Source organism: Balaenoptera physalus, assembly GCF_965194825.1.
Source record: "Balaenoptera physalus genome assembly, chromosome: 8".
Classification (NCBI taxonomy): Eukaryota; Metazoa; Chordata; class Mammalia; order Artiodactyla; family Balaenopteridae; genus Balaenoptera; species Balaenoptera physalus.
In genome coordinates this window covers 96,859,215-96,887,208 of record NC_138887.1, presented here as the reverse complement: position 1 = coordinate 96,887,208, position 27,994 = coordinate 96,859,215, and the positions used below count along the sequence as shown (strand labels likewise).

Genomic DNA, 27,994 nt, shown 5'->3' with positions numbered 1-27,994 from the left:
TTAGACTTCTTTTGACATCAGCATATAGAGGACATCCTCATTCCTTTTTAAGCTGAATGCTATCCCACTGTACTATTGAAAGTGCTTGATGATAATCGCTAACATTTGGTTGGGGACTTTTATGTGCCAGGTTTTGTGCTAAGTATTTTATCTACTTGATATGATTAAATCTGTATAAAACAAAAAAAGATACCATTAGGATCTCCCTTTTGAAAAAGAGAACACGGAAGATTAGAGACCCTGAATACCTTGCTATTTCCATAAAGGGAAGTTAGGACAATCCCAAGAAGCTGCAGTCATTAAGCAGCTTTAGAGTTGAATTTCCTATCCACCTTGCAGCAGTGAGCCAAGTTAAACAGAGAATCTGTATCTGGAAGATCTGGAGACTGGCTGAACATAATCAGTAGTCATAGCCCAAATTAATAGAAAATGCATTAAATTCATGGTCAAAAGCTGAATGAATATATTTGGATTCCATTGCGACAAGAGTTATGGTGAAGAGAAAACTCGGCAACTCAGCTTCCAGACTGGCCTCTTTTACAAACTGGCTCTTTGACTTTGCCAAGTGATTTATTCTCCTCAGGCCTCAGCTCTTCACAGAGGAGTTAAACTATGTGATTTCAGAGGCTAATGAACTAGGGTAAGAATAAAACAATAACGCTGGGCAATGACTTTGCAATCACTCTCTCATTAATGTGCAGAGTTTAAAAAAAAAAACAACCTGTAACAAACTTATAGCTTCTATTGATTCAGGTTTCTGAATCACTCATTCATTCATTCAAAATATTTATTGGGCACCTACTATGTGCCAGGCACTGTACCAAGTAGTGTTCTGGCAGTGAACAAAATGAAGTCCTCATTTTCCTAGTTTACATTCCAGTAAGAGAAGACAGAAAATAAGCAAATATTTAACCTATACTATGTCAGTTGGTGACAAATGCTACAGACCGGAGAATAAACAAGGAAGTTGATGGTGAAGGGACGTGTCCAGCCCTCGTGCCCTCTATGGTCTTCCTTGAATACACCAGGCCCACTACCAGATGTGCACTTGCTGATTCATTTGCCTGAAATACCCTTCCTCCAAATATCCCCATAGCTAACTCTCTATCATTCAAACAGCAACTGCTCAAAGTGACCCAACACATGGAAAATCCCACCCTCCCCCACTCTGCTCTCTTAATTTTTTCCTATAGATCTAACATCTGATATAAATTGCTTATTTGTATGTTGAATGTCTGTCTCCCCCAGCAAGAATATGAGTTCTAAGAAGGTAAGGCTCTTTGTTTTGCTCTAGGATATATTTAGTGCCTGATAAGAAGTAATACTTAATAAATTGATTAATGTACAAATTGATTAATAGGTGAATGAAGGAATTAGGAAGATGATACAGAAAGTCTTCTCTGATGAGGTGACTAAATAGTAGAAGCTTGATACTTAAAAATCAAAACTTAAGGAAAATTCCTATTAAGTTTTGCTACATCCAGTTGATAGACTATTATGTGGCCTTAAAATTATTTAAATTATATTTATGAAGACTATGAAATAACATGAAAACTACTTATGATGTATGGTTAAGTGAAAAACACAAGATGCAAAAATATGTGTATATTATTATTTACAACCATGTTTTTAAAAAGTCTTTAGAAGAAAGGCTAGAAAGAAATACACCAAGAGTTACCAGTATATATTATAGAGATTATTGGTGATTTCCATTATTTTTTTCTATTTACAAATTTTCTATAGTGTATTTATATCATCTTTGATATAAAAATAAAATAATGAAAAATTTTAAAAAGTTAACCTACATAATGCTACCTGTATTTTATGGTATTATAAAAATTTTTTAGTTTTGTTTGTATTTTACATTTAGAAATTAGACCTTCACAATGTCAGTAACGTCTGACAAGCAGGGATCCAGAGTTGAAAAGGGCACACCTGTATTGCAAATGTTTCACAGAAAGACAAAAGAGGCGGAGGGGGAGGTTGAATCAACTCACATGCCTTCTGTAATAGCATCATACCTGTCTTGAGTTTACCTTCTAAGTAGATCATCTCCAGGAGAAGGAAATCCTATCAGTTGAAACAGTGACTCTCAAGAGAACACATGCATAAGTGATTGTACATAGAACATAATATCAGAAAGACGAAATTGCCCGAGACTGTTTTATCCTAAGTGTCTCCATTACTTTGGTGATCAAGAGAAGATAACTGAAGATTAGCAACATGTATTAATAGCTGAAGTATGCGTGGGTTGTGTTATCCCATTTATTCCTCAGAATAATTCACTGAGGTAGGAATTATATTAACAAATTTCACTTGAGAAAATGGGGAATATGAATAACTTGCCCAGAGTCACACAACCAGATGGATAGTGAAACAATGATTCAAATCAGATTCAAACTGACTCTAAACCCACTACTCAAAACTCATATGTGGGGACCAAAATATCGAATATTTCTTGGTAGGACTCCTTCCCAGTAGCACTTCTGGGTCCCTTAAATATCATTTATTTTAAAAAATTTTAGTAATGATTTTTGCTTGCTAAAGACACCAACTGCATTTTTATTAACATGGCTCCAGTTTCTAGATCTAGAGCAATGTCAACCTAGGCAAGCATGAGTACTATCCTGAAGCCTTTTGCTGTATTTAGATCACCAGCCTCTGTGAGAGAGGGACTCATGGTGGGTGAGAGAGGTGCCATATTGGAATAGATGTCTTTGCAGTGACTACAGCTCCCCTTGCCTCAGTTCCTGCGCCCTTCTGTTAAGTCACATCAGTGACTGGTTCCGCACTCATCGAGCCCAGCCAGGGAGAAGAAGCCTGAAGAAGAAGTTTGAACCTAAGGCTGGAAGAGGAATTCTGCATTTGGTCCCCTTTGGTGGACCAGGTGACCAGGTCACACCCTGAGGTGACCCCATTTGTTAAATCAGATAACTGCATAGGAATCTGTCCTTAAGTAAGTTGCTAGCTGGAAAACCAGTCTTTGATATCAATAATTTAATATTTATATGTATACTTTTATGAATCTACGTTCTTGTGAAGACTAAAATATATTCGTTTTAGGTTAAATACAACTTAAACATTCCAGTAAGGAAGAAGAGTGCATTGATTTCACTCCTGGATCTGGTTTCTTAGCCAAATCGGGGCCAGATGAAGTAATACGTTTCCTGTTTATGTTAAGTGACACACGTGTCTACTTACAACACCTCTCAATGGATTTCATATGAGAAAAAGATTGTTGTAAGTTTCATCTCTTCCCTAAGTGACGACTCTAGAGGCCAAACTTAATTCCCTTTAAACTCAATTATCTCACAAATGAATGCTCTGATAACCTGCGGAAACCAGCAGACACAATGTGATTAGTGAGCCAGAAAAAGAGGAAACCGCAGAGCAGCCATTGGCTGTCCTCGTTTCTCTGCAATCAGCCCCTTCGTATCCCTGATAACAATGACAGGAGAATCTCTTCACCAGCACTGCCAGGTCTGTATCAGATGCTTTGCCTTTCACAGTAAATTCTCCATCCTCGGAGGCCTCTGTGTGGTAACTTGCAGGGTTCAAGTGAAGGTAATCGGGCGTTTTCCACACCTTCCTTACGCATCTCCCATTATTCCTGCAGAGGTGAAAGCTGCACACCTCAGCGGCTCTGGTCACGTTGACTATGTAGCTCCCTAAATCAGAATTCACAAACTGCTTCACCTTTGTACAGTTGCCCTAGAAATGTAGAAACAAATGGGATTTAGTGCTTTTTCTGGTACTGGTAGGGTTAGAGCATCTAGATCCACAAGGCAACTCTTTGGACTTGATTGAAACTTAATGGCTTGGTTCCAGCCCATGAACTCTTAGGTTCAAGTGCTGTAACACTGGGGACCCAGACCAGAAAAATGAGAGGTGGTCGTGACAGGAGATGGAGAATATGTTACCGTAGGCTATCTGAACTTGCAAATGGGCCCCTGTCTCAGCATATATGACATTGCCTTCTTTCAGTTTACACCCTTTATTTCTTCCTTCTAGATCCCAAGTTAATGGGTGTGAGAAAAAGAGGAACAAACCCAAATTGAGAAATCGTGCCAGAGTTGCTGTCCTTTGGCCACCTTTCAGGTGTGTGTGCCTTTCAGGGTTGTGTTAGAACCTGAATCATCATGTTCTACCAAAGTGTTGTTGACCGTCAACCTGAGCCTTCTGGATTTTCCTGTTTATTATGCTCAAATACCGACTGCCCTGAGATCTAGCCTCCTCTATACAGTTCAAACACAGGAAAGCCTGGAAGGCTGACCAGGTCATTTGTGTGTGGTTCCTATTGTGTGTTCTAAACAGAGGCCACCTGGCTGTGCACTCAGCTTCCTGATGATGCTCTTCTCAGGAGCCACATGGGCTGGAGGGGAAGTAGCACACCTGGAGAGTCAGGTACTGATCCTCAGTTTCTACCTAATTCTCATATGTGGGCAGAGGAGACTTTTAACTTTATATCGTCACAAATAGTTTCATGAACAATGTCTTGGTAGCAACAAATTGAGCCTGTGAAATTCTAAGAATAATATCAGATCACCATGAACTTGCAAAAAATTCAATTTAACAAAAAGCATTGAGGGCTTCCCTGGTTGCAGAGTGGTTAAGAATCCGCCTGCCAATGCAGGGGACACGGGTTCAAGCCCTGGTCCGGGAAGATCGCACGTGCCGTGGAGCAACTAAGTTCATGCACCACAACTACTGAGCCTGAGCTCTAGAGCCTGCAAACCAAAACTACTGAGCCCACACACCACAACTGCTGAAGCCTGCACGCCTAGAGCCCATGCTCTGCAACAAGAGAAGCCACCGCAATGAGAAGCCGGTGCACCACAACGAAGAGTAGCTCCTGCTCGCCGTAACTAGAGAAAACCCGTATGCAGCAACAAAGACCCAACACAGCAATAAATAAATACATAAATAAATAAATAAATAAATAAATAAATAAATAAAAAGCATTGAGGATACAAGTATTATAATTCAAGGCAAAATGCATTACACTATAGGGATATAAACAAACAACACCTGGAAATACAGAAGAGATTGTAATTAATATGGATTGGGGAAAACTAGGAAGACTTCTTGGAGTAGATAGTATTTGAGCTGGAAGAAATTTGAAGAGACATAACTCTTATTTTAAATGCTATTAATTTTCAGCTAATTTCTCCATAGAAGAAAAATAAGTTCGATGTGGATATTAAAAATTACCATCTGATTCCACTTCTCAAAATATGATATCATACATTTTATGTAATGGCTAAATGCAAGGGCTCCAAGGTCATGCCATCTGTGGTTAGTGCCAGCTCCACCACTAGCTAGCCTAACTGTTACCCTAGTTAGATTTTCTTTCTTGTTTCCTCATCTATAAATGAGGATGCTAGTCCCTACCTCATAAGGGTTATTATGATCAGGAAGTGAGCAAATCCAAAACAAAAAGGCACTTAGCACAATCCTAGCATATAGTAAATATACAACACTCGTCAGTATTATGATTACTATCTTAACAAAAGTTAATCTTTATGGAGCTCCTTCTATGTATCAGGTGCTGATTTGGACTTTAATTCTAAAGCAGGTTTACTATGGGAGACCTGAGAGCTCTGATTAGAGTAAGTTCTATAGGAAAACAGCAAATAATGTAAATATTGTAATATTAACTATACCGCCAAGGTACTGTCTTACCTCAGATGAAGTCAAATTCATGTCTCCCCAGATAACAATGCCTGCAGCTCCCAAGGCAGCACTTTCTCCAATAGTACTGATTAGATCTTGCTAGAATGAAGACAGTTCATTACACTGTTTTCATTTGAATATGAACAACCTGCCAGGGATTAGGATTGGAGGCTAAATTCAATATAATACATGAAACCATTCTCCAATTTCTTAGAGTAAAGCAAATGTTAAATGAACCGGGGCTCAGACATTTCACTCGATAATCATATCAAAACATATTAAATACATATTTTTTAAACTTATATTTTGCCAAACAGGACATTACTTTTAAACAATTAGCCTGTAAAAAGCCACCAAAAGTTGTTTAACTGAAGTTAACTAGGAGTATATACACACCAACCAGCTATGAGTATATGACCTGGAAACAGAATCCAGAAGTTTTCCTTCTCTAAATGTGACGACTGCCTTGCATTCATCTTAGCCAAGTTCCCTTCCCCGTATGCAACACTCTCCTGAGAACTTTGCCTCTGCAGTGACTTGGAGGGGTTTTGTGTCATTTGGTTTCCCAGGATAGGCAAATGAACACAGTGTTAAGGGCCCCGCAGGATCCGATTTGATCCAGCCCTTATATTTGGTCCCTGAAATTATTTGTATTTAATTTTAAAGTACCTGATTTAATGGGCTTTATTTATGATTCCTCCAGTCACGGTAAGGCTGCCGGGATTTTTCTCAATATGGTTGAGATAGATGAAAACAAAATTTCAGCAGGGAGAATTTTGGTTTTGTAATCCTAAAGGATTACTGTTTTAGTGTTTAAAGATTAACATGAATCTAGGTCATTTCAGAGGGAAATTAAAAGTTGAATGTGTGCAGTTGGTTTCCTAAATAAAGTTTCTGCAGTTGATTTTCTAAATAAGTTTCTTTTTTTAAAAAAATAAATTTATTTATTTATTTACTTATGGCTGCGTTGGGTCTTCGTTGCTGCACGTGGGCTTTCTCTAGTTGTGGAGAGCCAGGGCTACTCTTCGTTGAGGTGCGCGGGCTTCTTATTGCGGTGGCTTCTCTTGTTGCAAAGCACGGGCTCTAGGCGCACGGGCTTCAGTAGTTGCGGCACATGGGCTCAGTAGTTGTGGCTCGTGAGCTGTAGAGCACAAGGCTCAGTAGTTGTGACGCACAGGCTTAGTTGCTCTGCGGCATGTGGGATCTTCCCAGACCAGGGCTCGAACCTGTGTCCCCTGCATTGGCAGGCGGATTCTCAACCACTGCGCCACCAGAGAAGCCCTAAATAAGTTTCTTAAATTATAATATATTCCCCCACTCTTTCGAATAATAAGCATTCACCTTTTACTCCAAGGATTAATTTCCATCAGCTGTAGCTGGAAATGTAATTGGGCAATTTGGTGGAAATTAAAAGCAGACTTTAAACTGTATTTTGCCTTGGGCACTTTATATTAATACCAGTACTTGAGAGAGAAATCTCCTCACCTGACACTTTTATAGTTCACTAAAATGAAGGTTTTACAATCTCAGTTTTTAAAGTTTGTTTTTGTTTTTGTTTTTTTTTTCTGGGCAACTTTCTGATAATTCTCAAAGAAGAGATTTTGGTTTAAACTAATTTCTTTTCAGGTCCACATCTATTTCCATTTCCCAGGACCATGGTGTCTACCGAACAGGTCAGAGCTGACATGACAGGAAGGGGAGGAGTTTTTGTGAGGCTCAAATGAGATGGTGTAAGTGAAATGGTTTTGAGAATTATCCATGATATAGGAATACCGGAAAGAGGAGGAGCTAGCCATGCAGAGCCCAGAATGAGGATTCTGTTGGGTCCAGGTCCATTGCCTCTTTTGACAAAAACCTAAGGGAGCAGAGCTCCTCCTTCCACTCACTTTGAAACTTTCCTGAATATAGAGATGTGATAGTCACATGATGTGATCAGAGGGGCAAAATTCCCTAATGTTCTTCCATGAATTCCTATTATGTGTATGTTACACCTTTCTTAGCTCTCTCACAGTTCTTGGTTATTCTGTTCTGGGTTTTGGTTTTGTTTTGTTTTTTTTCAGTCTTTTTTCTCTTTGCTTTTCAGTTGTGGAGGCTTCTATTGAGATATCTTCAAGGTCAGAGATTCTTTCTTCAGCTGTGTCTAGTCTAAAAATAAGCCCACCAAAGACATCCTTCATTTCTGTTACATTGTTTTTGATCTCTAGCATTTCTTTTTGGTTCTTTCTTAGAACTTCCATCTCTCTGCTTACATTGTCCATCTGTTCTTGCATTCATTCCACTTTATCCATTAGAGCCCTTAGCATATCATAGTTGTTTTAAATTCCTGGTCTGATAGTCAACATCCCTGCTATATCTGAGTCTAGTTCTGAGGCTTGCTCTGACTCTGCAAGTTGTGTTTTTGCCTTTTAGTATGTCTTGTAATTTTTCTCTTGATAGCTAGGCATGATTTAATTTTTCTCAATCGGCAGATAGCTCATACTGGATAAAAGGAACTTCTGTAAATAGGCCTTTAGTAATATTCTAGTAAGGTGTAGGGGGAATGGAAGGGTTCTACAGCCCTATGATTAGGTCTCAGTCTTAGTGAGCCTTTTCCTCTGGACTGTGAACCTCACAACTGCTTCTCAGTTGTTCCCTCCACCCCCTTAGGTGGGACAGGCTGCCTAGATGGGTCTAGAGATGGGTATCTCCCTTCTTCCAAGTGGAAAACTAGAGCCAGCTGGAGTTGAGTATTTCCTTTTCCACAGATCAGTTAGGCTCTGATAAAACCTCAGCAGGTTTGGCTGTGGTTAAACAGTTTCTCCTGAAGGTGGACCTTGTTCAGAACAGCGTGCTCTGGAGTACTCAAAATGGTTCCTTTTCTCCTTTGCCTGCTAGATGCATGAGGGGAGGTTTTCTCCAATATTCACTGTGAGGACCTGGTGAGCACCTGGAGGTAAAACTCACAAAAATGTGCTCCCCCAGCCCCCATGACTGGGTCCCCATGGAATTTTAATCTCTCAGACTTGTCGACGCTGAGCAGTTTCCCAGTTACGGTTCAGGTTTCCCTACTCTGGCAGTGGTTCCCACAGAGGTTTCTGCTCGTGGGTTTCCAATCTGGTAAGTTGTGATTCTCTGTTTTCACCCGTCTGTCTCTCCAATTTTGAGGGCAGCAATTTGCCCTATGTGTCCACACTTCTCTTATTAATCTAAGAAGAGTTGATTTTTCAGTTTGTTTAGCTTTTTACTTATTAGGACTGAGCTGCAACTTCCAAGTTTCTTATATGCTCAACTGGAAACTGGAGCTCTCCCATGAATTCCTTTGGGTTAAGGCTTTGTCATCAGAGGGAGGAGAGAGACACAGCATCCACATTTTGTATTTACAGGTTATTGATCCATATTCAGTAAGTACAGAAACTACAGATGTCTGTGGTGAAAGCCACAGCTTCTGAGGTTGATATCAGGAGGGAATGTTAGTTTCTGTCCAACGTGTCCTTTAGCGTCATTATCAAAGAGAGTTTATTGGGACTGATTCAAAATGGCAAGTCTTCTAGCATGTGTTGACTAGAGGTTAGGAGTCACTAGCAGATATTTAGGCAAATTCCTCTAACAAATTAGCCCACTGTCACCTAGCTGAGAGCAGGGTGCTGAATGAATCACAGAACAGCTATGCTTGGGGGGCCAAAAAAGCAGGGGCACTTCTCAGTGAGGGAAGTCACAGGTAAGATGTCTCTAGGAGTAAATTGGGACCACCTGAGAGCATAAGCCACCTGAAAAGAGAAATAAAGGAAGAGCACCTGATGTAATAGCAACACATCTTCCAGGTCCCAGCCTGGTGTAAGGCAGTCTTGCCCTACCCATGATTCTTGGCTCAAATCAAGGTTTTGGAAGTTAAGAGTAGGGACACCCGGAGGACTCATTCTTTACACTTTGGTTTCAGTCCCTGAAGCTTTACCACAGTGCATGTAAGTCAGGAGCCCACTGCGGGGAGCTGGACCATCACTAATGTGCTCCCTTTGTGTGTTATCAGAGGGAATATTAATTAATTACAGGGGAAAGCATCTTTAAATCTATAGTCAAGAGAATCCCTTTCATTATTATTATTTTTTTTAATTAATTAATTAATTTATTTATGGCTGTGTTGGGTCTTCGTTTCTGTGCGAGGGCTTCCTCTAGTTGCGGCAAGTGGGGGCCACTCTTCATCGCGGTGCGCGGGCCTCTCACTATCGCGGCCTCTCTTGTTGCGGAGCACAGGCTCCAGACGCGCAGGCTCAGTAGTTGTGGCTCACGGGCCCAGTTGCTCCGCGGCATGTGGGATCCTCCCAGATCAGGGCTCGAACCCGTGTCCCCTGCATTGGCAGGCAGATTCTCAACCACTGCGCCACCAGGGAAGCCCCCCTTTCATTATTTTTTAAAAGCATAGTATCAACAATATCTAAATTGCATTTATATATGTGGTATAGGCAATCTACTGTGTGAAATGAGGCTTTACAGCCCGCATATGATTCCCCCAAGCTATGACTGCTGACTGAAATTTCATTCTTACATATTCCCCTTTCAAGTTTAAGACTCTGATACTTGTTAAAAAGTGTTATCTATACCACATATATTTCTGTAGTGCTTTCAATTTTCATTTTTAACTTCTTATTTGATTTTCATAATATTTCTCCTAAGTAGATAGGGCAGGTAATATTGTGCCATTTTGTAGATTAAGACAATGAGGCACTGAGGTCTGGAGAGGTTAAGAGATTTGGTACTTATTGGTAAGTTGTTTTTCTATCCTAATTATATGTGTGTACACACACAAACATTTTAAAATGCAGATATCTTTGGGAAGGCAGAAATGGAAGCCACTACTAGTATTTACAATTTGGTATAAGTGAATATCACGTTTTAAGAAGCTTGTGGGCAGGTTTTTATTGAGGATGGAATAAAATGGAGGTTTGATGGTTTAAAACATGTGGAAATGCCTTGCCATTCACAAAGGTTACAGAATGATACCACGGGACTAACGAAGAAAATTGTTTCTAGGTGAGACCCTAACTGTTGTTCCTTCTTCCCTTAGAGGGAACAGAAATGGTTCTGAGGCTGTAGCTGTTCAAGAAGGAGCTTACCGTTGGCTTGCAGAATGTGCAGAAGGTACCAGTCGTTTAATCTATTGAAATGAACACTTTGTCCTTTAAAGTTTGTTTCTGCCAAATGTAAATTTGTTATCACTAAAGAAAGGAACTTGTTTGAGCCAAACATAGAAAAGCAAAAGAAGTTTCACAGAGGAAGGTGGTATTTAACTTTCAATTCTAGAGTCAAGACTATTTTATAAAGATGTAGATAACTTTTTTACACCTTCCAAATAGTGTTAGTTTCCTACCGTTCTCAATCAGTTGTTGCTGATTTTTCTGGGTAGTATTAATATCAGTTCACAAGAGAGAATTTTTGTCTTTACTCATCTCATCAGTGGTGTCAGAGGCACAGCCTTGACCAAATCCTGATGTATTTGTGTCATTTCTCCCTCTGAGGTGTAAGCGCTCCTCTCTGTCTGCTCCACGGATACCTACTGCCCACGGTAGAGTCCTCACTGGGGTGTTTCCTGAGCCTCCTTTGGATGCTTCATACTCAGAACGTCTTTATATTTTGATACATGCTGGCAAATTGAAACTTGTTATGGTGGAGAAAAAAGAAAGGTGATCAACCCCCTAGTGTGCAGCAATATCTTAAAATACCTCTGCATCACAAATGCGAAGGTCTGAACAGGCTCGAGTCTTCTCATAATCACACATAATTATCCAAGTCCAAAGATTAGAGTAGCATCTTCTTTGAAATTTTTATCTCTACAAGGTTCCATTTCAGTGACTAGAGTAGTAAAGGGAAAGTAAGGGAGAGAAAATTGGGCTGAAAGTTCATCTATCTTAACAGCTACACTCACAGTTTGTGTGAGGTCTTTGGCTGCATATATGACTTAAGTAAAACAAACAGAATAAAACTTCTATATTTAAGTTTTAACCTAGGGTTATGAAACCATCTACTGGTGATGAATTTACTCTTGAATTTAGAAACTCACACCACTCTTACCAACTTTCCATTAATTGTGGTCATAGAGTCAAGAATAAACCAGATGGCTAAATCTATAGGGGTCACCTACTTTTAGCAGATTTGTAACTCCCTTATTCCTTAAAAAATTATTTTTAATTGTGTGAAAAAAACACATAAAATTTACTATCTTAGGTATTTCTGAGTATATTCATGTTGTTGTGCCTCCCTTATATCTTTTATAAAACCTGCTATTGTGCCTTAAAAAGAAAACACATTTTTCCTCTTAAGATTTTTAACGATGAGGTCAGCAGCAGAAATGTCTACAATTCTACTTCCACACGTATGAGCAAGCTACTCCACTTTAAAACCTCTTCTCTGATTTCCCAACCTGTTCACCCCCAATTGTGTCAGTAACCTTCACAAGAGGCCAGTTGTAAGGAAACACAATCAAAGTTGGGGAGCAGGAAGTAGTTGCTGACATTGCACTTTAACCCCTTCCCTCCTTACTTTGTTCCTTGAAAGACAAGTAATAAATGAGATAATCAAAATTCAGCCTGTACAAATGAAGAATCTGAGTGGATGACTACTCAGAGGAAGAATTATGCTCCTATCTAATGGACCACTATTCTGGAATTCTTTAAAGAACATAATTAGCAAAGAAATGTCTCTCTTAGAGATAAGAGGAAATCTCCTTATCTTTGTCAAGGGGTATCTTTCTTACCTTAGAAAGAAAAAATAAAGGTTGGTCTCTGTAGCCTAACCTCGTATAGACGAACACAGGCAGAGCATAATCATGGGATGTCATGGTGGAGATCCTCATGGATTCGTGCACCCGAAATTGCGAGAAACGCAAAACGTTTTCGCTGTCTCCAAGAGATTTCCTGACACCGATAGAAGGATATAAAGCAGCACTGCTGTTCCAGAGCCAAGAGAGCTCATTGTTCCTCAAAACTTCTTCTTCTGGGCATGACCCAGTATAGTTTGGGGCATAAACATTATAATTGTGGCAATCAGGATATAAATAGTAACCCCAAAGGCCCTTGGGTCTGCTCTTAATTCCCAGTTTGATGGTTTCCTTCATGAAAGCTTTTGCACATTCTTCAAAGGTTGCTTTGGCTAAATATTCAATATCAGCAGCTGATACATTCTCTTGCATCTCAGAAATAAGCTTTCTTGATTTCTGTCTGTAGACGTCTTTTGTGTTCCGGTTCCTGGCCCACTGGGGTCGCCAATATTCCCAGTCTATAACAGCAAGTCCACTGAAATCTTCAGAAGGGATGTAATAATTAATATCTTGGTCAGCTTTTTCCAGATGTACCTGCAAACTTATATTCTGGGGGAGACCCCCATTAATGGGAACTCCCTGGGATGTATACCATGGATAGTATCCCAATCTGTTGACATAAAATATAGTGACATTTTGCCCCCTGGCCCTGGCCAGTGGACTTCCAATCACCTGAAACATTTTCAAATTTAGTTTTAAATTATATTTTATCAAGCACTGATCTGTTGGAGCATTCCAGGCAGCTATAAAAGGTTTCCTTTGATAAATTGGAAGTTGGGCAGGTTTTAGGGAAGAGATAGACTTCAGAATGAAGAGTATGAGCAGCCATGATGTGAGACGTATTGGTTGAACAACACAAAACCTTAGTTGTCCTTCAGATAACGGTTTCATGATAAGATAAAAATCTTCTCTTCTGCTTTAATGCACTCTGGAAGACCTGAGGAGAGATTTAATTTTCTGTTAGTGATAATTTTGAGGAAAAAGACTCAAATGTTGGCTGGATATTATTATAGTTGTTATCTATTTACATTCTTTAAGTACATTTTATTTAAAGGTCTTAAAGATCCCTATAAATAAATTGAGATAGAAGTGAGTGCGGTGACCTAACTTCTATTCAGGGGGAAGCAATGCAACTCAACAAACCTTCATGGAGCATCAGATGCTGTGTCCAGAATACAAAATGAATAAGATGTGGTCCTTGCCCTCAAAAAAGCTCACGATCAAATAAAGATGTAAAATAGTATTCACTACCATTTTGGAAAACTCATCAAATCCCAGGCTCTGTGCTTACTTCCTGAATAAATATTTATCTCATTTAACTTTGTAATACCTTTTTATTATTTCATTCAATAAGCCAAATGTCTGGTTGCTTTCCCAGGCTTCCTTGCCGCTAGGGTACTGGTATGTGACCATGGCCAGGACAATTAGATGCAGCCCACTCTAGACTTTGAATTGAGATCTTGCGAATCAAAGTGGCTAAAAGGTGGTGGTGCCAGTCATAACAGAAATTCCAGAAATTCCGGGAGTGGCAGTGCCTGTCAGGGCGCCCACAATCTGGTAGCCATGGTGTTGATGTGAAGTGGCAGCTTTGTCCTCACGGAACAGCACTCTTCTGCGCAGATCAGAGAGGTTTTGTTTTGGTTGCTTACAACCAGGAACTCTAACTGACAGAGATGCTTTCCATGCAATCTGTGGCTCGTGAGTATTTCCTCCAGCAAAGGTGATCACTGTGGGCAGCACGTTGTATGTAATTATCATTTTTAACCACCAGGTGTCACCAGGCAAACCTTACAGCATTTCTCAGGCCTAGGACACAGAGGTAAACAAAAATTATAAGTAATCTGTAAAACTTTATTCAACGACATTAAGAAGTCCTAAGTTATACATAAAATATCAGTTTGGGATATACACAAAATACCAGTTTTTAAGGCTATGGAGGTAGATATTTTCTTCATCCATTCACAGAATAAATATCTGTATCCTTCCACAATGCAAAGATGAGTAAGATTACTTAGTAACATGAAATATAGTGAACGTATAAATTATGGTTTGAAGAGAACACTATTTTCAAGGGAGTATAATTTTATGAGTACAATAAGAATTGCGGTCCTCCAAACCGCCTCTTATCTTTGCATGTTTTTATCATATTCTGCCTCAGGGTAAGAAAAATGGATGTGCATAAGGTGTTCATTCATAGAAAAACATTTTTTCTTTGAATTTAAAATTCAGTTTATGTTAGAGAAGGCTACGTATGTATACAAAAAAAAAATCTATTCTCCCAGAACACTTCCTGCTTTGGGTTTTATTCAAAACATAGTTTTCCACTGATTATCGTTTCCCTTTTGGTCAGCCTCCTCATCACTGCCACAGAAAGTCCTCGTTCATTTACTACAAAGTTACCAAGGGGTTCTTTTCTCCTATCCTGGAACATTGTTATTCTCCTTTCTCCAGTAAATGGTAGGCGCACTTTCCACGGCAGGGGGCAGGCAGAGCTCCTGATAAAATGCGCGGGTACACAGCGAGTACAGGCAAAATAAACAAGGAAAATCCAGTGCCTGTGTCTTCTGTTTGCTGTATGCCTTGGGTTTCTGCTTCCCACGCAGGTTTGTCCCGGCACTGGTGCCCCCTCTGTCACTCTCCTAGTTAAGCATGGCTTGCTGGGAGGAGAGTTCCTCGCTCGGAACCTCCCAGACAATCTTTTCAGTCCCCTGCTCCCGCTGTGCTATCGTTAGCTGTGTGCTTCTCCCACCCTCTAAGGTTCCTTCACCAGGGAACCTCCCCAGGCCTGCCATTGGCTTCAGAATCCCTCTAAACCCCTTTCTCTCATCCTACCCAGGCCATCAAAATCCCCACTGCCAAGCTCTACCTGTATCTTGACTAGTTGTCACAGCATAACAATCTGTGAATTATCCACACTTAACCATGAGTCACCAGTAGCACTTTCCTTGTCTTTTTCCCTTCCCCACTCTCATAATCTTTCCAGGAAGTTTTCCTTTTTTAAACAAATCTCGAATTAGTGGGATATTAGGAAGAATTGGCCGGATATTGGGGGTGGGGATGGTGAGGAGTTCAATCTGAATTTTTCCTCTAAATTTTATCACCCAGTTTTCTCTTCTTGGGTTTGTTCTGAGAACATGTATGAAGGACTAGTTCCCTTCCTCCAACTGGGAAACTTCCATGAAGACGTTTTGAAGGGCCCTGGGTAAAAGGTTCCCAGCAAAGTGACACATCCGTGAAAGCCAGAGGGTAAAGGGAGGTAGATTTCTCCTCAGAACCTCCGCTGGTGGAAGCAAGAGCCACAGTGAGGAAGGCTTGGCCACCACCGCTTTGACCTTGGCTTCACAGTTCTGGACTTCTTCACCCACTGAGAAGAGAACGTGACACCAACAACAGGAAGTTGGGGACTGCCTTCCATCAAGCAGGCCTCAGACCTCACCGCAGTACAGCTACCCCTCCTGATGGTGAAGGATGGTGAGGAAGACAAGGGGTCCCCTTGGGGTAGGAGGCCCTTCATGTACAGATACAAGAGTCTGCAGAGAAGTCTCTGTCCCCTGCTTATTCCTATTTCCCCTCTCACTCCTTCCTCCCCAAAGTTTACTTGCTTGTGATGCATTAAAAAAAATCACCCTCCCACCCCAATTTCAGAAGCTGACAGCACTCACAGCCAGGCCATGTTATTCTCCTATTAGACATAAACAATCTCACAGAATGCCAACCTCAAGTTTATTCTCAGACTATAATAACATGAGATAAAACAAGGCCACTTTTTCATTGTGTCTGAGCAGAAATAAGACGAAGATCACTGTGCTACCCACAGAACACCAAGCATCCCTCTCTTGCTAAATGACTGACTTCTGTTCTTTACCCAACATAGAAATGCCCCTGCTTTCTGACCACATCCAATCTGGAGAAAATCCCTGTTTTCTCAGACCCTCTGCCAAATCACCCAACTAAACCTAAATTCTGTAACAGGTTCTTTCTGACACCATCTTACGGGAACACCTCACAGCTCCCTGTGGTGTGTATCTTCCTTTGTTGCAACATGTCATTACCCAACTCATGGAACTGCAGGTGTGTTCCTGGTGGTCTTTGGGGAATTGGCACCTGGGTGATAGCAAAGGTATTGAGCACCTTCTACACATCAGGCTCCCATTCCAAGTACTAGGAATACAGTAGTGAGCAAAACAGACGTAAACACCTGCCCTCACAGAGCTTAAATCCTTTCAGGGGAGACAGACAATAAACAAGGAGAGTGAAATATACAGTACATTGGATGGTGGTAACAACAAAGAAAAGAATTAAGCAAGGATTCATTTTAGATGGGAAGGCCTCAGTAACCTGAAAAGAAGTGACCTGAGAAGCAGATAAAGAGTAAGGCTGGAGGATGTCTGGGGAAGCATGGGGGGAAAGCAGGTGCAAAGGCCCTGTGGCAGGCACATGCCTGCCATGTTTAAGGAACTTCAAAGAAGCCAGTTACTAAGTAAAAGGGACAGAGAGGTAAGAGAGAGGGTCTTGTAGGGCCTTGTTGGAGCTATGGCTTTCACTCTAAGTGAGATGGGAAGGAGTTAAGAGAGTTTGGAGAGAAGAATGACACTGTCTGATTTGGGCTTAACTGGATTCCTTAGGCTGCTATGTTGAGGCAAGACTGAAAGTGAAAGGGCACAAGAAAGAAGCAGCAGGAAGCCTGTAAGGAGGCTCTTGTCATAATCCAGGACAGAGATGACAGTGGCACGATCCAGTTATTTAGAAGAACTTCACAATATTTTCAATAATCACCAACACAGAAAAATAATAAGATTATAAATCTATAAATTAATCCTACTAGTTTTGTTTTAATTTTGATTGCAACTCTAAACTTCTGTTATATACAATGTAGTTTTTTTTTTTCATACAGCATGGTGATTCATACTAATCTTTAAGATTAGAGGGAATACTTTGGGGAGTTTCCCCAAAAACATACACGTTCATCTCTTAATATTAATGTATTAGTGGAAGGAATTAATTTTCCAAGTCTACAACTCTTCTGTTTCTTTTTTTTCGTGATATTGGGATTTGTTTTCAAAACCTTTAAGACTCCAAGTGTCTTCCCCTAAATCCACAAGAGTTTAAAAAGGTATCCTGAAGGTCATTATCCCCATTTTTATTGGAAATTTAAAAACGCAATGTTCTATTTCCAAACCTTTAAGGAAAGTACTGACTGAAGTGATATTTTGTTGCCAATAATAAATATATATGCATAAATATTTATCAGAATGGAAAATAGAGCAGAGCTGCTGAGTTCAACTCAACTTTGTAGAAATAATTGTTAACCTTCTTTCTCATAAAAGCTTATTAGAGAAAAGGCCAATAATGGGCTTCCATTTTTTTATCTGAAGCATGTTATTACCTTAGCCTGACTGTTAATCAATGTCTTATCCTGATGGTTCTTAAGTTCTTCTCTCATGAAATATCAATATTGTAAAAGCTGGCCCTAAGTGTTCCAGCAGAAGAAAAAATATATTTTAATGGATAGAGTTTTTCCCATACACTTTTCTTAAAAACTTGATGCCTATTGGTTTACAATATAATATACTATATGATAAGATTTGTTTAAGTTCCACAGTTCATCATTAGGTACTAAATTTTGTTATAACTCTATTTCACGTCATAATCAAAGAACACCGATGTCTCTCCATCTGAACAAATTTTAGAACTACTGGACTATCTTGTTTGTACAAAACGGCTTCCCTTCCTAAAAATGAGCTTAAGTTTTGTAAGTATAGAAAAATGACTATTTCAGCGTTGCTTGTGCTAATGGGAAATTCACTCTTCAGTGTGAAAGGCCACATTTTTTATGAAGCAAGAGCATTTTAAAACCTGAAAGAGAATATAATTGTCTTTACATAAGCGTATATACTTAGTCTTTGTCAGAAAGTATTACTTCTCCTTTAGGACTTGAAATTTCTTGCAGCCAAGATCAACAGCTTCTAGGAAAAGCACACAAAGTCTTAGAACCACATTTTGAATAAAATGTTCCCTCTGTCAAACCATTTTTAACTAAGCTCCTTAAAATAACATTAGGTTGATTTGAATCCTCAGTTTTCTACTTGAAGTTTTTGAACTGTAAAACCATCTAGTGGTCTGTGAAATGTTACTAAGGTTTTTTTCAATGTCCATAGTCAAGATTATAACTTAAAACACCCTCTACTCCCATAATATGACCCAAGCCATTGACCAGAAGAGCTGGGATACCAGGCAAGGTAAGCAGAAAGAAACTAGGAAGCTGGGGGTGGGTGGTGGTGAGGCCAAACCTCAGGCTTAAGGACTACAAGGATATTTAAATAGGAGAGTTTGATCTGGGTTCTCTAGATACCAGATCTGAATGTCAGGGTACAGACTGGAGTGGCAGGGCAGGCACTTGAGAGGAAAAACGTTGTGGCCAGGTCACATTGTTTTCTCTTAAGTAAGCATGTCTTAATTTCAATTTCTGCCTTTGTCCTGACAGGAATGGCTTGGAATCTAGGGTTGTCCTGGTTTTGTTAACAGCACCCATTCCTCTGTACGAGCATACATATTTTAGCAAGGTAGGAAATTTGAGCAAGATGAAATGTGCAAGCACTGGCTCCAAACTCCCTGTAATGAAGAAAGAATAAAGAATGATGGTGCATTCCTGGTGGAAACAGAAGGCTGAAAATTTTTATCTGAATGACAAATGCACAAAACCTTTCACCTGGAAATTCTGCTTCTGTGTTATTCATTGCAGCATTGCCTATCATTTCCAAGTTGGAAACAAATGTCTGTCATTAAGGGACTGGTGAAATAAAGCATGGCTTTCCACACAATGGAATACTATGCAGCTGTAACAAAGAATGAGGTTGCCTCTCCATGTTGATATGGATATTCACCAGATATCATAATTATTCTTTAAGGTATATATTTGTTTTATGTATATGTCTGTACATATACTTAAAATTCTTAAAAAGCTAGATATATATAGAATGCTGCCATTATTTTTCTGAGAAAGGGATACATATATATATATATATAAAAGTATGTGTATATATGTAATATATATGTGTAAATATGTGATCTGTGCACTAAGGAATATCTCTGGAAGAATACTTGATTACATTACTTGCCTACAGGAAGAGGAACTTGTGGCTGAGGGAGAGAAACGGCAGGGGTAGGATGAGATTTGGGGGGGAGGAAACTTCTGTTGGGATTTTGTATTATGTTAATGTAGCAGCTATCCAAAACCATTACTCAAATTTAAAAAAAATGAATAAAGTTCTTTGGAAAAGAAAGAAGACGTACATTGATTCTGACTATAAGAAATCTGGCATGGCTTCCTAAACAAGGTAACATCTGAGTTGATTTTATTACAAAGATCATTTTTTATAAAGTTATTTGAGAAAATGGTATGCTTTTCTGCAACATGGCAAGAAAAAGACCTTTTCAGGAAATAAGAGAGGTTTTATTTTTTGTAGTTGAAGTAAACACCATCAGCCAGAGCTTTAAGTTACCACTCTATGCTGACATGCGGATATTAAGAACTAATTATAGGTTGTTTAATTATCTATGGTAAAGGAAAACTAACAGTGGTTAACGGTTTAGGAGATGTTCAGTAGGAACACAGAAGATAGGCCTAAAGAAATTGATTAGTGTTATTATGCACCACAAAAGGCAGTGCACAATACCACTACATTATTTATTACAAGTGGAAAAATATGCTGTAGGGTAATAGGGCTTCTCTGATTGTAAACAATGCAAAGCTCTAGCTATAACAATAAAAGCATTTGGAGGGATTTGATATGAAAAAGATGCTTTGATCATTCTTTTTATTTCCTTGCCTATACATTAATTTTGGTGATTTATCCAACTAATTTTAAATAACTTAGGAAGTTGCATTTTACCCATTCAACTTCAGATCATTTTTTCTTGTGTTTTCTTAAGCACTTCAATTCCAGTGTATTTTATCCAATAGTACCTTTTTGACAGAAATTAACTTCTGACTTTTTTTTTTAATTCTTCAATGTTTATGGCATTATTTTTATTTTTTATTCTTCCTTATATTTCCCTATTATAAACCCTTTCTCAAATCATATTTCTTTCTTTGAGTTCTATCCAACTACCCTGGTGTGTTTACAACACAACATAAGGAGATCTCAGTGCAATATAACAGAAGCCAGTATGAAACAGAGGTTACTGGAAAAAGCACACTGGAAAAAGTTTCATTGTCTCGCCTATTCAATTTTTATTTATATTGTTTTAATTTGCCTTTATAGCATATCACAATACTGTCTTTTGTGGGGGGGCAGCAAGGGTATGATGATAAATGATAGCATTTTATATATCCAAATATAGTACTGACGCCTATCCTCTATGAGCGGAAATCTCAGTTTTTCAAAATTATACTTGTGAACTTAAATTCCACTTTTTAAATTTATGAATATGGGATGGAATCTTGCCCACCACCCCTTCCTCCACACCCCTCTGCAACTTTATAGCCCTCTGGCTGACATTTTCACAAAAGACAGATTTTCTAACCAAGATGGCAATCCCTCTGAATTGGAATGCTCTCTGGACATCTCACCACTATGGCCTCACTTCCTGATACTCAATTGATTCGTGCCTGAGTTTGCAGTGCCCTTTGGCATTACAACTAATGTTCCCTACCTAAAATATCCCTGTCAACCTTCAGTAAACTTGTTTATAAACTGTCAAACCCATTACAATTAAGCAATCTGAAAAGACTGTGGCACATAAAAAATTAAGAGCTGGCAAAATTATGTTTGCATGTATTTTTCTTCACTTTTCAGGTTTGGATCTTGTATGCTTAGCTACCTAGATATCTCATACCTCCTTCTAAGGCTCTAGGCTTCCACTTCAGGTACACCTGCTGGATGTATGATAAAGTTTTTGATGTTACAAGTGAATGTGCTGGTCAGCCTGAGCTCCACCAGGTTTTAATAGCAAATAGTATGTATTATCGTGTAACCAAGGAATAACGCTTTATTTTTTAAAAATTTTAATAAACTGTTGAAACACCAAATATAGTAGCTAACTAATCATTAATTTGTATGAATTTGAAAAAGATCATACTTGATCTCTACTTTGGTTGCCCATTCACATGATATGAGAGGTGTGTTGCACTTGGATATTAGTAAAGAAAGTTGAGTTTCTGCATTAATTATATTAGCATATACTAACCATAAATGTGAAGTAAATGCTTTTTCATACAATGAATTTTTAGTTCCTTAAAAAGTTTACTCGTTCATGACCATTAATTCCACGCAGTTTAATTATACAAACCATATAACTTGAAAATATTTTGAAATAGATTTTGGTTTCCAAATGTAACCTTGACAGAATCTCTTAATACAATAAGAAAATTTGGAAATGTTCCAGTCATGGGTTCTGGGTTGGACTAAGGACGCAACAAGGTTGTTCTGGGATACCTATGATAAAGGCAGAGCAATTCCAGCCTAGGATAATAGCCAATTCTTGAACCACCTAATATAATGCATCTAAGAAATAGTGTTCCTTGAAGAGTGAAATTTTTTTTTTCAAGTATACTTGATAAGAGGGAGCATGGGATTTATTCATTTGGATCTATTATGAACATTGGACCAATGCTTAGGTGAAAAGCTTCTTTCTGTGAAAAAGACAACTGGAGATTGTTCCTGTTAGAAATTCATAGCAACTGCAAGTCTATTATATGTAGAAAAAATCAAGTATGTGCTAACCTAAGGAGAACTAGATTTCAACAAACAAGTAGTTATAGATGATGATGTAAATATAACTATAACTTTAATTACTGAATTTGCTAAAGATTTTCCCAAGAAAGAGTCAGGTTCCCATAGAAGTTTATTGCTAAGAAAATATGGTACATATTATGATTCTCAAAAACATTATAAAGGACATGAACCCTGAATCTCTGCACATGAATTTTTTATAACTTGTTATTTTTAAAAATTTTTTTATAACTTGTTATTTTTAAAAATTTTTTTAACTTCACCATTTTACACCTTTTCAACTCTTTGCTCCTGACTCTACTTAAACATTAAGAATCTTCAACAAGGAACCTTCTTTCTGTCATCAAACTGAATTCAAATTTACAGATAAGGCTGAAATAAATCATGTGACTAAACTCTCTTAAGTATATCTACAATATAAGTATTTATTAGTAATATGAATATCTTAATTAGTAATGGCTCTAGATTAAAGTTCGTTGTTCAGGAGCTGGCCATGAAGGAGTTAGAGATAATCAAGTTTCATTGCCTAAGCTACGTTATTCAACTCATAATTTTTCAAAATTTTCACTTTACCTTTGGTGTATGTAACCACTGAAGTAGACAGCTTTTTTCTCCATCTTTAGGCTATTTCTTGACTTTAAGATGTACTCTCTCCAATGGATTAAATGATTTAAGATTTGTCTTTCTCATATTGTTTTGGTACTTGTTCTTTCTTTTCTGGAAAATCTAAATCTATCTATCTTTATGTATATATATGTTTACATTCTCTTCCCAATTACTGATTTTGTTATTTGAAGTGCCTGTTGATTTTCATCTCTAAATATGCAGTCCCTTTATTAGTATTTGGAAAGAAAATTTGAAACATATTTTATGACCAAAAAAATAACCATCTTCTGAACCATTTTAAATGTCATATGTTTCCTAAAAACTGCAATACTTGTTCCAAATAACAGCCCTCTAATACTATCCAATACAGTAGGTATGATAACTATGTAACGTATCTTTTAAAATATACTTTATTAACGATCATGCAAAAATAAAATCTTTATCAAATAAAGAAATACACTTATATGTAAAGAAAACCATTTAGGTATATAAAGTTAGCTTGAGGGATTCTTCACAGCTATCAGTTATAAAAAATATTAAAATTGTGGCTCTCTCATAAAGCCATATGTTCTATGGCTTATCTACAGTTAGTTTACTAACCTGCTTCAAGGAATACCTTCTGATGCTATTGTATTAAGTATTAGGTTATGATAACCCAACATACTGCAAAAAGCTGCTTTTCAGAGAAATTGTTCATACAGAAGAGAAATGAAACAAGTCTCAAATAGATATTAATGTGAGAATCATCCTCAAATACAAATTTATCATAAAAAATGAACTGGAATTTAAGTTATATCTGTCAGCGACAAATGTATTTTTTACAATGTTAGGTTCATAAAAGCAAGTTCACAGTTTGAAAGATACTGAATTTGGAAACTAAATAAAATAAGTTAGGCCAGAAAAGAAATCAGGGTATTCCAAGAAATGAAACAAAACTAGTTTTCTTCTAACAACTCCTCTGAGAAAGCATGTTTCTAAAAACAGTCCTTAAAAAATTTTCAAACAAAACAAAAAGTGTATTTTACCTTTGCTTTTGTTTGCTGCCCGTCCTTTAGTCACCTGATGCACAGCAGAGGTTCAGTGGCAAAAGGATGCCCTATGGCTGTTCAGAGAAACATGTCATTACAGAGGTGACTCAGTCCTCCAAGTTAAACTGGAGGCTGGCATTACATCTCTTTATAACCAAAGTCAGACTCTCTTAAAAGCACATTGGTATAAGTGACCATTGTTTCTGAAAATACCCAATTTAAATTCACTGACTTAAGAAGGAAGAAAGAAAACTTTGATTGAGACTTTAGTTGGAAAATAGAGGTAAAAATAACCATACATTGGAAAGATTTCCTAGGATGTGCGATCCTTGATGATAATGGAATAATTAACTCTTAGTGGGGTTTTAGTCATCATCCTGAGTAAATACACTAATCTACTAGAACCACTGGTTCAAGATGATAAATTGAGATCATGTATTTACTGTGTCACCTGCAGTACATGTCCTTAGAAAAAGTACAGTATAAAGCTGAAAACAAGAAGAGGTGACATGACTCAAAGATTGAAAATAGATTGAATTGAATCAGAAATTTTTAACAGTAGAAATTTACTTTAGAGGTATGAACTGTCCCTTCCACTGGAGAAAAAAACCTTAGGTGCAGAGACAACAGCTCCAAAAAACGCAAGTGCATGTGGGAACCAATTATCTGAGCGATCAGTTAAAATATTGACTCCAGTATAGCAGAGCCAGTCAGACCGTTCAACTTCCCAGAGTATGGAGCACAACAGATAAGAGAGCCATGTGACCCCAGGACATTGAAATATAGAGAAAGACCTTCCCAGGTAGGGTTCAGAGTGTCTGTGGGACCCAATACAAGAGCAGTGCTGAACTGGGTATAGCTGGGTCTCCCCAGTGGGCACAGAGGGCACAAAAAGGCTGCTCAGCCCTCAAGGGAATTACACTCCTCTTCCAAGGTAATTTTCTCCTTACTTTGATGATTGTGAGGGTTCCTACCAACCTGCCTGTTTTCTGCTCACATGCCCCAGATGGAATCTTACTTGTCAGCGTGCCTCAGCCCCTTTCACAGTCTACAGCCCATTCTCTCACTCAACATAACAGTCCTGTTGAGTAAATATACCCAAACAAAGGCAGGGGGTTGGCAGGGGTTGGGGGATCCCTATGACAGTTTGCAATCACTCTGTTCCCTCATAAATATAAATGGATAGCCAAGGATCACATACACACACAAGAAAAGAATTCTTTGGAATTAAAAATATGAGTGTCAGAATATTGTGAAGACTAAACTAGCATTCCAGAAGAAAAAGTGGGCAAATCCATAATACAAAACAAAAAAGACAAAGGCTTAGAATACATGAAAGAAAAGCAACACTGAGTATAGATCTAGAAGTGCTAAGATCCATCTAATCGTAATATCTTAAATGAACAGAGAGAATGAAAAATAATGAAAGAAAATTATCCTGAGCTGGAGATGAGAGTTTAAATTAGGAGAGAAAGCTAGAAGGCTTTGTAAAGAATATCTCCAAGATACAAATAAACACAATGACATGAATTTACTAAGGACCAGAAAGTATGATTATGACATACTGCTACTGAGATGAAGACATACATTCTTTCTGATTTAAAAGTTAATGGTGTGGAACAATTACAAGACTGGAAAAAAGCAAGTATCTCATCACAAAGTTTGTGTCCAATAAAGGGTACTGTGACTTTTTTTAACAATTAATGGGAGGTAAGAAACAACACTGCCCTAGACAACAGACAAACTATCATTATTAGGTAATTTGGGAGCGAGATGGGCACTCTCAGGGTTTCTAACAGGTATTACCTATCATCTCACAAGGTATGTTTCATTTACTAAAGTGGTTTGTAGTGTTTATAAGATATTTTGATTACAGTGTATCCTTTATTAATGTCTCTTGGAGAATTATCATAAACATAGTAATGGAGTTTAAATTTCGATCTTTTATTTAAGAAAAATAGAGATGTATGTGTTTGTCTTTGGATTAGACATAATTGATGCATTTTTATGAGACAGTTTACTAAGCATTATGCTCTGGAAACCCAGTTATGCAAGTCAAAATAAATAACAAAAATTCAATGTTTTTCATAACCTGTTTTTAACTTGAGCAGATTTTTTTTAACAAGCCAAAAATTTTGAAGTATCTGTTGTTAGAAATGTGGCATCCTTTGGTTTTAGTTTCTTTTGCTTGCTATTAAATTTAAGTGAAATAAAATATAACATTTTTTATTTAGAAAAAGTTAAATGATTATTTGTGGGGAATAGAATTGGGGGGGTCCTATTTTCTTCTATGTCTTTTCCATATGTTTTCCCTTTTTCTTTCATCTACCTTAATCCTTCTTACGCCTTGACTATTTTGGAGGCACTGTTAGTTTAAACAGTGGAAAGCAGTGATGTGTATGCCATCCTTTATATATTCACTGATTAGTGGGTACAATTGACTATACCTCTCAATATCTCTGTATCTTATTTTCTTTATCTTCAAAATGGTGATAATATGTATTAATATTTGCCTTTGCCTGCCTTACTGGAATTCACTGCATATCAAAACTCATATAATAATCGTTGAAAAACTTATATCTGTAAGGATAGAAGGAGCTATTCTTTTTCACTTATCATGGCTTAGCACCAACTTTTTAACAGTTGTAAAAACATTTCTTGCTTGGGCACAAGAATCGAATTACTGTAATTGCAGCCTTGGTGCAGCAGGATATCAACAAAATAGGGGAACTTACTAATAGCCCCCAATTTAGCTTACTATATTTCACTGCCTCTTTAAAGTTACTTCTCCTGAAAATTAGTAAATAGACAAACAAATGAAGTTTGAATCTGAGTGTGATCTACCTATCAACGTTCTATATGCCTGGATAAAGTACCAAGAAAAATCTAATATTTGGAAAGTTTCAGGCAGGAAAACATCTTCCCTAAACTAAGGAGGGACACGGTATTTGAAATAGTATAATCTCTTTTGAATCTTTATGAAAGAAAATGATCTGGATTACAACTAGGTCAGATCAAGTCATCATATGAATTTTTCAAATGACTTGCCATGCATTCAAAACTCAAAGGCAATTGCTTAGATACAGTACACTTTAATAAACCAGCAAGTATCATATCAAAGAATTTCCTATATAAATTCCGTCTTATGGGACTCTAATAGGGCTTACCTTCTGATATTGATGATTGCCAAATGAATTTCTAAGAGCCCTAGTGATACTTTGGATAAAATTGAGCCCTACAGCATTCAGTATAGATTCCCTCTTGCCCCGTGACTTGGTATCCTGGGGTCACTTGTATCATGTAGGAATTCCCAATCGTTGGAGCAGAAACAGCTATAACACAATGGTCGCCTTCTGTAGCTCCCATGTTATTGTACGTTCCATATCTCACATGACCTTATTACAAATTTCTCAATTTGCTATTAGCAGTTCAGAGTCTCAAAACTATTGCAGCAACATCGAATCATAATAGATGCTCTTGTTGCTTTCCAATTTAAGTGTATATTTATTTTTTAAAAAAATAATAAAATGTAGATACATCTTACTTGACCCATTTTCTTCCAGAAATTTCTCTTAAATTATTTTTTTAAAGTTACCTTCACTCAAACTCTTAGTTCAAATAGAGTCAGTTAATGACCTGGCTCACTCTTCATCCTGCCTCAGCCACAGTGGCCTTCCTGAGGCCCTGAAACCCTCCAAACCTGCTCTCACTTAACGACTTTTGCATTTGCTCTTCCCTAATCCAAGAATGCTCTTCTCAGACACGTTTGTGATCTGCTCCTCCGGCCTTCAGGTCCTCTCATTAGGGAGCCACATTTCACGACCTTAGATGTAATTTCCAGTGCTCTCCCACACTCCCTAATCCCTTTACCCTGCTTTGTTACCCTCCACTGCACTTAGCACCATTTGATATAAATGTATCTGTTTATTTATGATCGTTCATTTTCCCACAATAATTTAAGCTCCCCAAGGACAGAGACTTCGGTGCATTCACATCCTTATCCTTAGTGCCTCGCATGAGGTAAGCACCCAATAAATAATTGCTCTATCTAATGGCTCTATGGAGCCAATGAATACCCTTTATTTATTTATTTATTTTACTTTAAAGCCAACAGATATTTTAGAAGTAGATTGAAGTTAAAGAAAAAAAATCAGCATCTCCTA

General features: G+C 38.0%; 2 protein-coding genes across 4 annotated transcripts in view; both read right to left on the bottom strand.

Moving 5' to 3' along the window:
* LOC309665723 (uncharacterized protein) overlaps positions 1-27,994 on the bottom strand; it is a gene marked incomplete at its 5' end in the record, with an annotated part of 320,068 nt that overhangs the window by 227,173 nt on the left and 64,901 nt on the right. The gene's annotated exons all lie outside the window — the stretch shown is intronic.
* Positions 2-27,979, bottom strand: HYAL4 (hyaluronidase 4). 2 transcript variants are annotated; one of them, XM_082472368.1, is made up of 4 exons: positions 22,771-27,979; positions 12,401-18,429; positions 5,683-5,772; positions 2-3,711 (listed from the first exon to the last, which is right to left on the bottom strand). In XM_082472368.1, exons 2-4 carry the CDS (start codon positions 13,352-13,354, stop codon positions 3,310-3,312), a joined length of 1,446 nt encoding a protein of 481 aa, XP_082328494.1. In that variant the 5' UTR covers positions 13,355-18,429; positions 22,771-27,979; the 3' UTR covers positions 2-3,309. The 2 variants fall into 2 exon arrangements, with proteins under 2 accessions (XP_082328494.1, XP_082328493.1); XM_082472367.1 differs by lacking the exon at positions 22,771-27,979 and having other exon boundaries at positions 12,401-22,419.